This window comes from Hemitrygon akajei, chromosome 6, assembly GCF_048418815.1.
Source record: "Hemitrygon akajei chromosome 6, sHemAka1.3, whole genome shotgun sequence".
NCBI lineage: Eukaryota > Metazoa > Chordata > Chondrichthyes > Myliobatiformes > Dasyatidae > Hemitrygon > Hemitrygon akajei.
In genome coordinates, this window is record NC_133129.1 from 35,647,288 (window position 1) to 35,664,387 (window position 17,100).

The following is a 17,100-nucleotide window of genomic DNA, read 5'->3' on the forward strand; positions in this document are numbered from 1 at the left end:
ACATAACTCATTTAAAAACTCCTCAAAGTTTTAACATGTTAAATATTGTGTATTTAGATATTATAAAGTTTAATCATTTTGATCTAAAAGTTAACCAGTTTATCACTTTTGTTTTTTGATAGCTGTTATTTGTGAGACATCAGTTTAAAACAGCTTTCTTCAGTGAATTAAAGCAAGATACACAAAATGCATTGAAGTAAGACTCTTAATTTTTTTTCTCATATTAGCATTTGTGACATGTAATACTGAAAGTAGTTTCTTTGTATTTAGTTGTATGGCAAATGATTTCATCAGCAAACTGGCTGAAGGGAAATGATTTCTCATTTTCTAGATTCTAATGACTTGTAAATTGTTGGTGTGAACATACAACATATAAATTTACAGCACATTGCAGATCCTTCGGCCCACGTTATTCCGACCATGTAACCTACTCTGGAAACTGCCTAGAATTTCCCTAGCGTATAGCCCACTATTTTTCAAAGCTCCATGTACCTATTTTAAGAGGCTCTCAACAGACTCTTGTTGTATCTGCTTCCACCAATGCCACTGGCAGTGCATTCCATGCACCCACCACTCTCTGCGTGGAAAAACTTAACCCTGACATCCCCTCGATACCTATTTCCAAGCAGCTTAAAACTATGCTCCTTTGTGTTAGCCATTTCAGCCCTGGGAAAAAGCCTCTGACTATCCACACAATCAATGCCCCTCATCATTTTATACACCTCTATTAGGTCACCTTTCATCCTCCGTTGCTCCAAGGAGAAAAGGCCAAGTATACTCAACCTATTCTCATAAGGTACGGCCTCCAATCCAGGTAACATCCTTGTAAATTTCCTCTGCGCTCTCTCTATAGTATCAACGTTCTTCCTGTAGTGAGGTGACCAGAACTGAATACAGTATTCCAAGTGGGGTCTGACCAAGGTCTTATATAGCTGTAACATTTCCTCATGGCTCTTGAACTCAATCCCAACGGAACAATTTTGGTCTGCTAGAAGATCTCAAGTTAAAACATTTTGCATTGATGACCATACACATGTATGATTATTAACAAGCTAAATGAATGTAAAGGGACAGTATTATAACTAAGCTTGGAACAGTATCGTAACCAAGCTTGGATGGGTTTTCAGTGCAGAGGAAAATATGATAATATACAGTAAAGTTTGGTTAGTTGGTCTATCAGACAATTGGGGCAGCACTTATTTGGGACAACAGTTAAAAGAACAAATACTAATTGAGAAAATAGCCAAGATTCTCTTTGTTAGTTTCGGACATACTGCCACTTAGTTGGGACAAGAGACTTTTGCCAAAGAGTTTCTGACTTGTGCCAGTTGTGCATGCTTGTGTTTCCATTAGACGTTATGCCATGCTTTGAGTAAAGATTTTAAATAGCGTCAGCTCCGTGTGTTTATGTTCAAAAAGCAATGATTTTTGTCACTGATAGTTGCTGGGAAATAAACTGTAAGACAATTCACTGCTATTTTGCTCACTGTGGTTTAAAACATGCAGGCTTGGAGATGCCAGAAATGGCTGGGAATCAAAATAGAACAATTTTAATACTTTTAACAAGTAGGAACTGTGAATAATTTGAAGGTATCAACAATAACTTTAAATGTTACAATGCAAATGAAGATTTGGAGGATGCAATTGTCAATAGCATTGAATGAAGGCAGTACATTACACTAGGTTTCTGCGCTGATTTTGTTCATTACGTACACTGGATGAATTCCTCTGATAATTAAAACACAGTATTATAGTACTTTAGTATTATTGGTAGTGTTCTAATTTGTTCTGTATTTTAGTTAAATAAATAGTTGTCACTCATTTTGTCTTTTTATACCTTTTTTTTTACAATTTCCATTAAACTTCAGCTAATTGGGGCAGCTACTTAATTGGACCAAAGTGTATTGGTCCCAATGTGTTCCAATGAACCAGAATTCACTGTATTTTGCATTTCTTCCATTGTCATATAGCGTTTATTCAAAATCCTTACAGAACACAAATTAACCCTACAGCAAGTTTGTAGCTCATGAGCATACCATTCATTTATTGAATTTTCTTTTAGTTACTTCAGACCTGGGCTATGTTTTCTCAGCTATAATCTCAATTATATTTCACTTATGTGATGTGCGAAAACTGAGATGAAATTTCCAAGCTCTACTCAACATATATACATAAAAACAAAAGTACTTGTCGGATCAGGAAAATAAAAGTTCATCTCTTCATTAATAGACCAGGATATGGATGTACGATTGAACTCCCTGCCTTTTCAGTTGTCATTTTGACAATTTGCTGCAATATCTCTCCACAGCTTCTCTCACAACCCATCATGGGTGATAATGCCTACATTTTATAAGTGAATGGTTGGGTATGATATAATGTTGCTATCTAACAAAAAAAAAGCATGCCTAATGTTAATATTGCAATTTAAAGGACTGTTTACATATTATTTTCAGAAACTATAGAACAGCATACAACCTTGTACATGAACTTAGAGCCCATGAGAACAACATGCTTGAAATCAAGACTATGGCTGGATTCATCAACTATAAGGTGATTATACAACTTAAAATATTATTTTGCTTGGTGATTACCAGGTTTGAGCATTGTGAGAGCTGAATGTACTAGAAGTACTTTCAATCTAGCAAAAAGGCTGTTTTTCAGAGCAAAACAGCTTCATAATTGACAAGGTATTAGTGAAACACCATAACAAAAGCGAAGAAATGTCTGATGACCTATAGATTCTTAGGGTTTGCTGCAATTTCACATACTGGCGTCAGTGATAAAACTATGCAATTGGCTGAGAAGTGGAAAAGCTGTTGTGGCAGGGAAACCGAAAACTCCCAAAAGTATTTGGCAGACCATACAGAATCTCTCAGAGAAAGTAGGAAACAGAAAATCAGAGAGAATGGGTCTAGGCCATTCACTGCCCCATTTCTGCTTTCAATGCCTTTTGATCTTTATTCATAAGAACTATGCCTACAATTTTAATAATTTAACCTCAAATGTCTTCATTGGTAGAGATTTCCACAAGTTCATCAGATATTGAATTAAAGAATTTCTCCTATGTCAGTTCAGAATAGCATGCCCTGAATCTATAAGATCTGATTTGGGACTTCCCCACCACTGAGAACAACCTTACATCAAACAACTGTCCTCCTGGCTAATGTAAAATAAAACTGAAGACCCCAGAACAAGACTGCAGTACCAGAGGGTCATAGAGCAGTCTACTTTGCAGAGATATGGCTTTGTTCCAGCACTGTGGAGACAGCTCTCCAGTCCAAAGGATTAACCATCCACAGTACGGACTGGACAGTGGCACATGGTAACGACAGAAGTGGTGCTTGATGATGATTATCTTTGGTGCACAGACATGGCGGTTTTCCCCGATCTGGAATATCTGGCAGTGAAGTGCTTAATTCACTGATGAGTTCAGTGCCTTTTATGCATGCTTTGACAGGGAGAATGCACAAACTCCCTCAGCATCTGGTGACCCTGCAATTTTTGTCTCATAAGCTGAAGTCCACAAATCTTTGACAAGGATGAACCCTCACAAGGCATTACTCCTTGACGGTGTACGTGGCTGGGTGCTGCAAATCTGTGCAGACCAAATGGCTGCAGTATTCAAGGACATCTTCAACCATTCTGCTGCAATCTGAGGTTCCCACCTGTTTCAGCAGGGCATCAATCATACCAGTGCCCAAGAGGAGCAGAATGAGCTGATTCAGTGACTGTTGCCCAGTAACACTCATGCACTGTAATGAAGTATTTCAAGAGCTTTTATATGGCCAGAATTAGCTCTGGCCAGAGGAAGTTCCTGCATCCACTACAATTCACCTACCGCTGCAACAGGTCTACAGCAGATGCAGTCTCACTGGCTATCTCACTCTCCTTTGAAGCAAAGATGTACGCCAGACTATAGTTTATCTATTACAGCTCAGCATTCAACACCATCATTCTCCCAGTACTAATAACCAGGTTTCGTAGCCTGGGGCCCTGTGCCTCGCTCTGCAACTGGATCCTTGACTTTCTCATTGGAAGGCCACAGTCAGTGCGGATAGGTAATAACATTTCCTTGTTGACTAACAACACAACTACATTTCTCATCATACATCACACATTCAATCCCATCAATTATTCTGGTGAACATTGGCTGCACTCCCTCCAATCAAAACAACTTTCCTTGGAAAAGGAGACCAAAACTGCACAAAGTAGTTTGAGGCGTTGTCTGACCAAAACCCTGTACAATTGCAGTAAGATATTACTGTGGTCAAATGCTTTCACCGTGAAGGCCTGGATGTTTCCTATTATGGACTGTTGTACAAAGACACCCAGGTGTAATTGCACCTTCCCCTTTCCTAAAATATCTCCATTCAGTAATCTGCTGTCTGGATTTTGCAACCAAACTAGATAACCACACATTTATTTGCATAGTGAATCTGTCCAAATCACAAAAACACCTTTTTTTTAAATTGTTTTCACATGGGTTCAGATTGACATCTGGATGTATGGGTGCTTCAGCAGTCTGAAATAGAAGCTCATTTATTAGGGTCAAACAGTTGCTAGCTGGTGTGAGCACCGTAAATGAATGAAGGAGGCAACTTTCACATCCTGTTTGGTTCTCTCTCCAGATCTGTCGCTTATGCTTCCAGCACAATGCTCCATTGGATGCCATTGCCCAGTTTCGTAAGCATGTGGATTTGTGTAAAAAGAAGATAGGAAGTGCAGAATTGGCATTTGAACACACTGCTTGGATGTCTAAACAGTATGATCCTACTGATTTTTTTCAACTCTCAATTGTATTCTTTTCATATTACCTTATTATAATATATAGCATATTATGTACAGAAAACCTTATTTCTTTACCCCTCTGCTCTATCCACCAAAAGTGGAACTTTCCAATGGCAAAAAAATTTAATTCAGATTCCCATTTCAGTTCTGACATGTCAGTCCATGGCCTTCTCTTGTGCCTCAGGGTCGAGGAGTAACACCTTATATTCCATCCAATTTGATGGCATGAATATCAATCCCTTCCCCTGCGTTCTTCTATTCCCCTCTCTGGCCTCTTACATGTTCTCACCTGCCTATCATTTTCCCATTTGGATCCCTCCTCTTTCCCTGTCGATCGTGGTCCACTCTTCTCTCCTAACAGATTCCTTTCTCTCCAGTCCTTTATCTTTCCTGCCCGCTTGGTTTCACCTGTCACCTTCTGCTACCCTCCTTTTCCTCCCCCCAAAATGCATGCTACTATCTTCCCACTTCCTTTCCAGTTCTGAAGAAGGGTCTTGGCCTGAAATGTTGACTTGTTTATTCATTTTCATAGATGCTGCCTGACATGCTGAATTCCTCCAGCATTTTGTATGTCTTACTTTGGATTTCCAGCATCAGCAGACTTTCTTGGGTTTATTCTTTGTACTTGTAATTTCTAGATATTGTTTATTGTTTCTCTTAATGACGATTGAAGCAATATTTCTAATAAGTTATTTGTGTTGTTTCCTTTATTAAGATTTCAGGCATTTGGGGATTTGTTTGATGAAGCCATTAAACTTGGTCTTACAGCAATTCAAACCCAGAACCCGGGATTTTACTACCAACAGGCAGCATATTATGCTCAAGAACGCAAGCAATTGGCGAACCAACTCTGCAACCATGATGTATGTAATGTTTCCAAAGAGTGAATTGATTTAGTTACTTAGCACTCTTTTTTTTATTAATATGAACTTGGTCAATAGCACAAACTAAATCATGTGAAGAATCTTTGTTTAATTAGTTTGTAAGATTTCCTTTCAGTTTTGAGGGAATCTGTTATGAAACAAATGCTGATGATATAATTCCTCTTTGGAATAATGCTTCACTTAATGTTTTTGTGACTTAAGTGGAATTGAAGCATAGTGCATTATTCTGCATAAGTGGGATCTTCAGCCTAGGGTCCATAAGTCAATATAGGGCCTTTTGTGTATGCCAGGAGTTTCATTTTGATCCATATTGATGAGTTATGTTAATCTTTGTTTGACAATATTAATTTATTCAGCTCAGTATGTCTTCCCTGGATAGTTTCTGCATTTAACCTTCCATTAATTTCTGTTCTTCATAGTCATCTGTCACCTATCCTAGTCCTGACCCACTGGAGACCACTTCTGGAGTAATGGACTTTTTTGGGCAAAGACCCTGGCGGCAAGGTCATCAAAGTAAGGAACAACGGGAATAATTCAGCAAGTTGGAAGTTTTTGCTTGTGTTGTAAACATATTGCAGGGCATGAATTCCATTTGCTGAGCATAATTTGCTCAAAGCATGTAATGGATATAAAGTCAGGTGATCATGTCCAATTTAAATTTCCTTCTATGTTGAAAATAGTTGGTTAAGTGCATTTTATCTATAGAATTCGTAAAGTAATAATGAGAATGAAACTCTCCAAAGATTCCTTAAAAGAAAACATTCTGTCCCCATGGCAACAATGGTAACCATTGGTTTTAATTGAATTGCTGTAATAACTGAAGCTCAGTTTTTGCTGTTCGTGAAATTGTTAACCATTGGCCACTCCACAGTTTGTCTTCAAAATTTGTTTCCAATTTTGTTGATTTTTGTTCATACTTAATGGATTACAAACTTTCTTTTTCAGGTATTGAACCACCAGACCCTGAGAAAGAGAAAATTGGAATTTTGGCACTTCAGCTCAAAGAGCGTGATGTTGACCACCCAGTAAGAACACTTGTACACTAGTGTAACCGCAATGAGCAATGTTTTTGACTTACACATTAATCTCCTGTAATTGAGATCAGCACTTTACTGTGATAGTGTTATCATTTTTCAGGAACTGATAATTACGCTCTTGAGTAATGCAGTGGCTCAGTTCAAGAAATATAAATGCCCTCGAATGAAGAGCCATCTGAGTAAGTAATGACTTTAAGATTATTACTGGTCTAATAGTCAGAGCTTGATTATGTTTGTGTTTTTGAATACTTTTTAATAGGGGCACTTGTCCTTCTCTAAACATTTTCTGTTACTATGCTTTCTTTTGTTCAGTGGTTCAAATGGGTGAAGAGTATTATTATGCAAAGGATTACAGCAAAGCATTGAAGTGAGTATCTTCTTTTATCTATTTAAAATTTAAATTGTTCACAGAGACTTAAAATATTTGAAGTCACTTTAACTATTTTTGCATAGTTGAGTAGCAGTATTGTTCTATGCACCTTGGTATTTTCAGTCCTGATGGGTAATATCAAAGGACACAGAGACTGCAGATGGTAGAATCTGGAGCAAAAAACAGTGGGTCAGTCAACATCTGTGGAAGTAAATGGATGGTTGATGTTTTGCGTCAAAAATTTATTTCCAAAATTTTGATACAACTTTATCTAAAAAGCAGACTATTTTTATTCCACTCTCAGCACTGTCAAAATAATTACAAATTATAAGAAAACACGCATCAATATACTGCTTAGACAGTTTATTTTAGCTATTTTCTTTGAATTATTTATATAATGTATTTAAATGTTTTGATTTCATCTATTTATAAGTTATTTCCATTCAGAACTATATGGAAGATACTGTGCCAACTTTTTCTACACATACCATGACAGTTATTGTTCTGCTTTTTGACTATTGAAATTACATACAAAGAAAAATACTCTCCAACTTAATACACTTCCAAACTGGACATATGATATTGTTATGAATGCATTGAAGACTCTTTATATAATTGGAAGATATAAATCTAACATTTGAAACAAATTGAATTCAAATAAATCATATTACCAGAAAGATTATAGGATGGATAAAGCAGTGGCTGACTGGCTGCCGGTGGCTCATGGTGACTCATCTGTGTTGGGACCAATTCTTTTTAAGTTATATGTCAATCATTTGGATAACGGAATTATGGAATTGATGGCTTTATTGCAGCGTTTGAAGACAATATGATAGTTGGAAGGGCAGATAGTTTTGATGAAGTAGAGAGGCTACAGAAGGACTTAGACAGATTAGGAGAATGGGCAAAGAAGTGGCAGATGGAACACAGATGTTGGAAAGTGTATGGTCATGCACTTTGGTAGAAGAAATGAAAGGGTAGACTATTTTCTAAATGGAAAGAAAATACAAAAAACTGAGGGTGCAAAGGGACTTGGGAGTGCTTGTGAAGGATTCCCTAAAAGTTAATTTGCAGGTTGAGTCTGTGATGTGGAAGGCAAATGCAATGTTAGCATTCATTTCAAAAGGACTAGAATATAAAAGCAAAGAAGTAATGTTTAGACTTTATAAAGCACTGGTGAGGCCTCAGTTGGAGTATTGTGAGCAGTTTTGGGCCCCTTATCTTAGAAAGGACATTTGAAACTGGAGAGGGTTCAAAGGAAGTTCACGTAAATTATTTCAGGATTGAACGGCTTGTAATATGAAAAGCTTTTGATGATTCTGGGCCTGTATTCACTAGAATTCAGAAGAATGAGGGGTGACCTCATTAAAACCTATCATATGGTGAAAGGCCTTGATAGAGTGGATGTAGAGAGGATGTTTTCTATGGTGGGGGAGTCTAAGACCAGAGGACACAGCCTTAGAATAGAGGGGTGTTGTTTTAGAATGGAGTAGAGGAGGAATTTCTTTAGCCAGAGAGTGGTGAAATTCATTCCAACAGGCAGCTATGGAGGGCAAGTTTTCATGTATTTTTGAAGCAGTGGTTGATAGATTCTTGATTGGTCAGGGTATGAAGGGATATGGGGGCAAGGCAGGTGATTGGGGCTGAGTGGAAAAATGGTGGAACAGGCTCAATGGGCCAAATGGCCTAATTCTGCTCCTATATCTTATGGTTTTATATTAAATATGATAACCACTGTTTCAAAGATTTAAAAAAATCAAGTTGCATTTATTTAGACCACAAACAGCAAACAATTATTTGCAGTTTGTAATTGTATGACTAATTTATAAATGATATATTGAAGTACAATACAAGTGCTTGGGTCATTGGTTTTTAAGCTGGGTTAATGTACTGCCACTGCCATAATTTTTTTTTGTTTTTACATTATGTAACACGGATCAAAATAATTTACTGCTCTTCCTGATTGAATTCTGCATTTCACAATGTGTTGGCTCCTCCTTCTAGGTTTAATTTAGTTGTCAATAAAGTAGGAGAATATAGAATAATGCATATATTCCCTCCTATAATTCAACATTTTGAATGTTTTTCCATCCCCCACCACAAACAGGTTGTTGGATTACGTGATGTGTGACTATCGCAGCGAGCGCTGGTGGAAGCTGCTTACCTTCATTTTGAGTACTGCTCTTAAATGTGCTTACCTAATGGGTCAAATCAAAGATTACATCACCTATTCTCTGGAACTACTTGGGAGGTGTATCCTTGTCATTGCAAAAAGATCATTTGTGATCATCAGATTTGAGTTGTAGTGTTTATTGAAATATTTTAATGTTGTAGGATATGTGTATGTTCACCATCTTTTCATAGCAGTTTTGTCTGACGGCATGACCATAACTTAAACTTTTCCTTGCCCTTTAAATCTCTCTTTTACAATGTAGGCTACAGTTAAGAGATGACCAAGTCATTGTGGTTTCCAAACAATCAGCTGAACTTTTCGGGGACTATGAACTTGATGGCCCTTTTCATTTTTAATGCTGATTCTAACGGACACAAACCCTTGTCTAGTTTGCGCTTACTTACAATCTAAGCCAAAATTGACTTGTTCTCAGAAATTTACGTTATTGCAGAAATTTGTGTTATTTTTATTTTTCATGTTGACTGAAACAGTAAACTTATTCAGGAATACTTGAATCTTTTGTCTTAATTTTTTTTACCTTTTCTATTGTGAACTGGTAATTTTGTTAGGATTCACTTCTATGAATACTAAAACCCCTTTGATCTATCATGCTGCCATGCGTGAACCGAGATAAGTGAATTTATTATGGTATCACCAAAAATTGATTTCTGATCAGAAGTGATAGGATAACATTTCTCTGTTTCTCTTTTCTAACTTTTATTAATGAGTTTGGAGGCTACTACTTAGTTCCCATTTGTTTCCTCAGCTTCTGCTAACAAGTGTGTATCATAGAAGCCATTGTTCTTTTCCTGTAGTCCCCATTATAGGCTGTGGTTCTTGTTTCTAAGATTGGTCCTTTACTGATGAGACAGCGTCCACACTAAGCGATGAACAGAAATCTCGTGTAGAAAAAAACCTGATCAAAGTGTTGATGGTAAGTATTTGTGACAACAGCTTTTAAAATCTTTTTAAAACAACAAAACAAATTAAATTGCAATGATTATCTTTTCATAAAAATAGAATGAGACCCCAGCTCCGGAGCCCGACTGTGATCCTAAGGCCATCAAAACTGCTCAGAAAGTGTGGGCAGATCGTATTTCTTTAGCTGGAAGTAATGTGTTTACTATTGAAATGCAAGATTATGTTCCATTTGGTAAGTTTTAAGTTTCAAGCAAAATTTGTTTAATTAGCAATTTACTTTTATGCCTATGTTTAACTTTCTCAAATACATTTATCATCCTCTATAGTCCTCTTGTTTGCAAAATTCACAAATTCACTTTCTTCTGAAGAAATTTTTCATTTCAGTTTAAGATCACTTGCCGTGTACTCTAGAGTTTGTGACCCCAGCTAGAAGAAACATCCTTCCCTGGATCAGAGTCCAGGCAAATAATTAGGTTTCAGTGAGGTAGCTTCTTGTTGTTCTAAGCTCTGGAGTATAGTGAATACAAACCTTGTCAATGGCAAGTAACGAAACTAAAGCAGCATGCAGTTCTCAAGGGTGGTCTCACCAAGGTACTATAGCATGGTAGATGGACATCCTGCTCCTGTATGCAAATCCCCTTGCTATGAAGGGCAACGTAATATTTGCTACCTTTACTATCGGCTACATCTGCATGTTTGCTTGCATTGACTGGTGCATAAGAACACCCAGGCCAATCTGCATATTGTCACTTCCCTAATCCAATACATTTAACCATATAATCATATAACAATTACAGCACGGAAACAGGCCATCTCAGCCCTTCTTGTCCATGCCGAACGCTTACTCTCACCTAGTCCCACCAACCTGCACTCAGCCCATAACCCTGCATTCCTTTCCTGTCCTTATACCTATCCAATTTTTTTTTAAATGACAATATTGAACCTGCCTCTACCACTTCTACTGGAAGCTCATTCCACACAGCTACCACTCTCTGAGTAAAGAAGTTCTCCCTTGTGTTACCCCTAAACTTTTGCCCCCTAACTCTCAACTCATGTCCTCTTGTTTGAATCTCCCCTACTCTCAATGGAAAAAGCCTATCCACGTCAACTCTATCTATCCCCCTCATAATTTTAAATACTTCTATCAAGTCCCCCCTCAACCTTCTATACTCCAAAGAATAAAGACTTAACTTGTTCAACCTTTCCCTGTAACTTAGGTGCTGAAACCCAGGTAACATTCTAGTAAATCTCCTCTGTACTCTCTCTATTTTGTTGACATCTTTCCTATAATTCAGTGACCAGAACTGTACACAATACTCTAAATTTGGCCTCACCAATGCCTTGTACAATTTTAACATTACACCCCAACTCCTATACTCAATGCTCTGATTTATAAAGGCCAGCATATTAATTGATGAAAATCAAAGAAATGCAGATGCTGTAAATCTGAAATAAGTCAGTTGTCTTTCCTGTATTTTCTGATTTTTTTTTCATTTATAGAATATTCTGCATTCTGTTTTTTCTATTTGTATAATTGACTTCTAGGATTATTTTCAGATTTGCTATAGTGATCAGACGAAATTTATTTCTTATGTGTGCTGATGTGCAATTTGAAATGTGAGACATTTGTATTATGCCATGTTTATTTTAAAAGAAACACTAGGATATGAGATAATTTTATGCAGTTATTTTGTGTTTTATTATGTCTACCAAAGTGATTCAGGTAAGCAAAAGATAGGTTCAGTAAGCAAAAATAAAATTAGAGACTAAATTGCATTTTTGCTTGTTCTACCCAATTGTCCATGAAGTTGAATGTAAAGCTCGTTTCTTGGCCCCAAGTTTCCATCTTGATGACCCTGTACAACTTCATGTGTACCTGTGTGCTGATTGCCCTCATCCATTCCGGTTTTCAAAGCTCTGTGTCCGTTTTAACAACCAGGTAAGATATATTCTGAAGCAAATCTTATCTGCTGTTAAGGCAAGGTTTCTGTGTTAGTGTTTGTTTGGCTTTGCATACTCGTTTAAGTGAAATAGTCAGTCATAGTAATATGATGTTTGGTTATCTACTCCTCCCTTTTTATGCATTAACTAAGCATTCTTTGATTCAGAGTGGCAAGAAATCCCGTGCTATTTGACCTGAAAATGCTCAACTACTGAAAGTTGCGGAATCATCTTCATTATCAATGTCTTGTATGGTGTGAAATTTGTTATTTTGTGATAATAGTACAGTGCAGACATAAAATTAATATAACTTACAAAATAAATACGGCAAAAAAAAGATTGTTTATGGGTTCATCAACGGTTCAGAAATCTGATGGCAGAGGGAAAGGAACTGATCCTAGATCATTGAGTGTAGGCCTTTCTTTACCATATCCCTAATGATTGTAACATGAAGAGAGCATGTCTCAAGTGGTGAGGATCCTTAATAATGAATATCACCACCTTGAGGTACTGCTTCTCGAAGATGTTCTCGACTTTAACCATTATGTGTGACCTTATCAGCTGCTTCCTGTGTCTAAACTTCACATCAGTCACAGTTTGTGGAAGAAAATTCCACATTCCAACCTAATAATTTCTTTGAACTTTGAGCCACTCTAAGAGAAACTCTTAATCATGGGTTTTGTACATTGCGTAGCTAACCAAAACAGGCCTGATCTCTTGTGTGATTGTCAGACCTAATTTCGGCCTCCATTTACTTTGCTATTGACAATTATATTTCTTTTACTTAAAGGAGTACAACCAATACTGTGTGGTTGAGGAAACTTATCAAACATCTGACATTCTGGAAGCTTCATCCCAGGGCACCATGTGCTTAGTTCCTGGTAAAACCAGGCAGTACGTTTTCAAATTTGTTGCTCGGACCGAAGATGTTGGAAAGAAAGTGGAGGTAAATTTTCATGCGGGCTGTTTGGAAGACATCTGATTTTTAAAAAATGATTTGTGTGAAATGAATTTGTGGCTTTCAGTTAATAATGAATCTTCAAAAAAATCACAACCTGCTTTTGAATTGTTCTTATTATGATATTAAATGCAACTATTTTATCATTTCAAAAGTTCCATGATTGCTTTGTATTTTTGGTGCAAATAATACCAAAGTTACCTTAAAAATTTTAAGGGGGTTATGCCATTGTTTTCCGTAGATTACCTCTGTAGACCTTGTGCTTGGTACTGATACTGGCAGATGTGTGATTCTGAACTGGAGAGGCGGTGGGGGCGATGCTGCATCATGCCAGGAGGCCTTGCAAGCTAGTCGATCTTTTAAACGACGACCAAAGCTTCCAGATAATGAAGTATGCTGGGACAGTGTTACAATACAAGCAAGCACCATGTGAGTATAGGAAAGGGTTGTCTTGTTTATTACAGTGAAAGCTACTGTGTCGTAGTGAAAGAGCACTTACTTTGATCTACAGTCACTTCCTTTCTGTTACATTGTAATTCTAAAATGAAGAATTGATGTTAAAGGATTTGTTTAAGGAAAGAAGGTGTTTATTTTCTTACTGTCTTGACAGCTCCTCAATACATTCAGGTTGGAATGACATTACATGTGCATATATCAGCCTGTATTTCAAACTTCTTAGTCATGAAGCTGCATTAGAGTGTTTCTCTAATTCTGCTTAAGTATCCCTGTCAAGATGGCAGAATTTTGCTCGAGATGTCAAATGAATACTTCTCAAAGTTGGCCCATCAAACTAAATGCTTCATCACTCCAGTCATAAGTAATGTTAATTTGAATGTTGAAATGGCAAAACTTTTTGTATTTTGTTAATTCGTTTGCTGCGTATGTAGAAAATGTTATGTAGTTTTACCTGGCAAATCTCTTGCATCTTAACTATATCCATATCAGAGCTTAAGACATTTTAATGTAGTCATTTTTTTATGATGAGTTGCTTGTATTGTTTCTGTAGTACAACCAAGATCACTTGTACAGTTCATTGATGCAGTAGTCAATTTTCTCAATTCTCTAATTATTTTGGTTGGGTGGGGGAAGGGGTTATTTTGGACAGTTAAGTTGGGTAAGTTCCCTTGTAGAAATTAACCATTGTATTTTATAAGTAAATTGCTGATCCCTGTGACCTGTGTTTTATGTTGATCTACTGCTCTGAATTGAGTTTGTGCAGTTTAAACTGTTCCTTTCTGCCAAAAAAAGACAATTAGAATTACAGAACACTACAACACGGGCCATTTGACCAACCTAGTCTGTGCTGAACTTTTAATTGGCTCAGTTTCATTGACCTGCACCAAGACTAAGGGCCTTCATATCCCTCCCGTCCATGCACCCATCCAAATTTCTCTTAAATGTTGAACTCAAACCCACATTCACTACTTCTGCTGGCAGCTCGTTCCACACTCTCACCACCCTCTAAGTGAAGATGTTGTCCCTCGTTTTCCCCTTAAACATTTCGCTTGTTACCCAACCTCAGTGTGAAAAAAACCTACTTGCATTTGCATTATCTATATCCCTCATAATTTTGCATACCTCTATCAAATCTCCCCTCATTCTCCTGTGCTCCAGGGAATAAAGTCCCATTCCTCAAGTCCTGGCAACATCCTTGTAAATTTTCTCTGCACTATTTCAATTCTATTGGCATTCTTCCTGCAGATAGGAGACCCAAAATTGCACATAGTACTCCAAACTAGACCTTATCAATGTCTTGTACATCTTCAACACCCCAACTCTTTTACTCAGTACTTTGATTTTTGAAGGCCACTGTGCCAAAAGCTTTGTTTATAATCCTATCTAGTTGTGATACTGCTTTCAAAGAATTATAGACCCATATTCCCAGATCCCTCTGTGCTACTGCACTGCTCGGTGTCGTACTGCTCACTGGGTTTGTCCACCCAAGTGCAACAACTCCACATATCTGCATTAAATTCCATCTGTCATTCTTCATTCCATTTTTTTTCAGCTGGTTCAGATCCTGTTGCAAGCTTTGAAGGGCTTCCTCGCTGTCCACTACACCCCCACTCTTGGTGTCATCCACGAATTTCTTGATTCAGTTTCCATGTTATCATCCAGATCATTGATATAGATGACAAACAACAATGGACCCAGCACAAAGCCAATGTTTAATCTAATTTACTACTTCATCTTGAATGCTAAGCGACTCAACCTTCTTGACCAGCCTCCCATGTGGGACCTTGTCAAAGGCCTTGCTGAAGCCCATGTACACAACATTCACTGCCTTGCCTTCATCAACTTTCCTAGTAACTTCCTCAAAAAGCTCTATATGATTGGTTAGACATGACCTACTATGCACAAAGCCATGCTGACTAACTAATCAGTCCCTGTCTATCCAAATAATTATATATATATATATATATATACACACACATATATATATCCAGTCGCTTAGAATACCTTCCAATAACTTTCTCACTACTCTCCCATTCACCAGCCTATAATCTCCTGGTTTATTCTTAAAGCCTTGCTTAAACAATGGAACAACATTAGATATCCTCCAATCCTCTGGCCCTTCACCTGTGGCTAAGGACGTTTTAAATATTCAAACACAGGAAAATCTGTAGATGCTGGAAATTCAAGCAATGCAAACAAAATGCTGGTGGAATGCAGCATTTTGTGAGTGTTGCTTGAATATCTCAGCTAGGGCCCCTGCGATATCTGCACTAGTTTTCCATAGGGTCTGAGGGAACACCTTGTCAAGTCCTGGAGATTTATCCACCTTAATTCCCGTTAAGACAGCAAGTACCTCCTCTGTAATCTGTATGTGGTCCATGACCTCACTGCTGCTTTGCCTCACTTCTATAGATTCTATGTACGTCTCCCAAGTAAATAAAGATGCAAAAAATCTATTTGAAATCTTTCCCTCCTATTTTAGTGTCATGTATAGATGGCTACTCTGATCTTCAAGAGGACCAATTTTGTCCCTCGCTATCCTTTTGCCTAAAATATATTTGTAGAAGCTGGATACTCCTTCAACCTTGTCTGTTAGAGCAATCTCATGCCTTCTTATAGCCCAACCGATTTCTTTCTTAAGTGTTCTCTTGTATTTCTTATGCTCACATGCCTCATTTGCTTCATCCTGCCTACACCTATGAAACCTCCTTCTTCTTGACCAGGGACTCAACATCTCTCGAAAACCAAGGCCCCCTAAACCTGTTACTCTTGCCTGTTTTAGATCTAACAAACTCTGTACTCTCAAAATTTCACTTTTGTCAGAAAATTGTTTTCAGAATTGTTCTTTTTTGTAACTAAAGGGTGATTTCTCGAGTTCCAAGATTATCGGTACAGCTACGCCATGAACCACCGACATTGACCAATGAAATGTATTGCTTAGCAATTACTGTTCAGTCAGAAGAGGTCACTACTGCAAGGGATATGAAGCTCACAGCAGGTTTAAAACCAGGTACGAGTCTGTAAGCATATGATCAAGCAATGTAGTATCATCACAGAGATAATTAGGGCTGCGCATCCAGAAAGATTTACTGCAAGATAACTTGTAAATGTTGTCAAGTAACATCATTATGCCCAAGTGTAATATTCAGTTATTTCAGAATTTGATATGTTTCATTCAATGTTAAATTAATTATTTTGTCTGCCTCATTTGATTCCCTCTTCTTCCTAACTTGATAAGAACTGCACATTCGACCACTCTGCTTTAACTCCAAATCAATGAACTGTGTTAGGAAAATGAAACAATAGTCTTGGCACCAACTTTACCACACAACCTACTTTTATTGCCCATATTTAAATTCCTTATGTGTTTACCTTGAATTTGAGCTTAACTGAAACTAGCTTCCACCACCCTGGTTCATTGGGACATATCAGGACTAGTACATTTTGGCCCAATTAAGTCACTGCCCCAATTAGCCAAAGTTTCATGGAAATAGTTAAAATTATATACAGGTTTCCCCGCTATCCGAAGGTAGAGCGTTCCTATGAAACCGTTTGTAAGCCGAAATGTCGTA

General features: G+C 37.5%; 1 protein-coding gene across 2 annotated transcripts in view; it reads left to right on the forward strand.

Annotated features, from left to right (window-relative positions):
• Window positions 1-17,100, forward strand: part of trappc11 (trafficking protein particle complex subunit 11) — an 81,066-nt gene that overhangs the window by 29,056 nt on the left and 34,910 nt on the right. For both annotated transcript variants that reach the window (XM_073048080.1, XM_073048082.1), the window contains exons 7-21: window positions 123-196; window positions 2,454-2,550; window positions 4,629-4,762; window positions 5,504-5,651; window positions 6,092-6,185; window positions 6,618-6,697; window positions 6,810-6,888; window positions 7,022-7,076; window positions 9,187-9,332; window positions 10,125-10,186; window positions 10,273-10,405; window positions 11,982-12,112; window positions 12,905-13,060; window positions 13,314-13,501; window positions 16,390-16,538. In XM_073048080.1, the coding sequence (XP_072904181.1) occupies window positions 123-196; window positions 2,454-2,550; window positions 4,629-4,762; window positions 5,504-5,651; window positions 6,092-6,185; window positions 6,618-6,697; window positions 6,810-6,888; window positions 7,022-7,076; window positions 9,187-9,332; window positions 10,125-10,186; window positions 10,273-10,405; window positions 11,982-12,112; window positions 12,905-13,060; window positions 13,314-13,501; window positions 16,390-16,538 (1,726 nt within the window). The remainder of the gene's footprint in view (window positions 1-122; window positions 197-2,453; window positions 2,551-4,628; window positions 4,763-5,503; window positions 5,652-6,091; window positions 6,186-6,617; window positions 6,698-6,809; window positions 6,889-7,021; window positions 7,077-9,186; window positions 9,333-10,124; window positions 10,187-10,272; window positions 10,406-11,981; window positions 12,113-12,904; window positions 13,061-13,313; window positions 13,502-16,389; window positions 16,539-17,100) is intronic.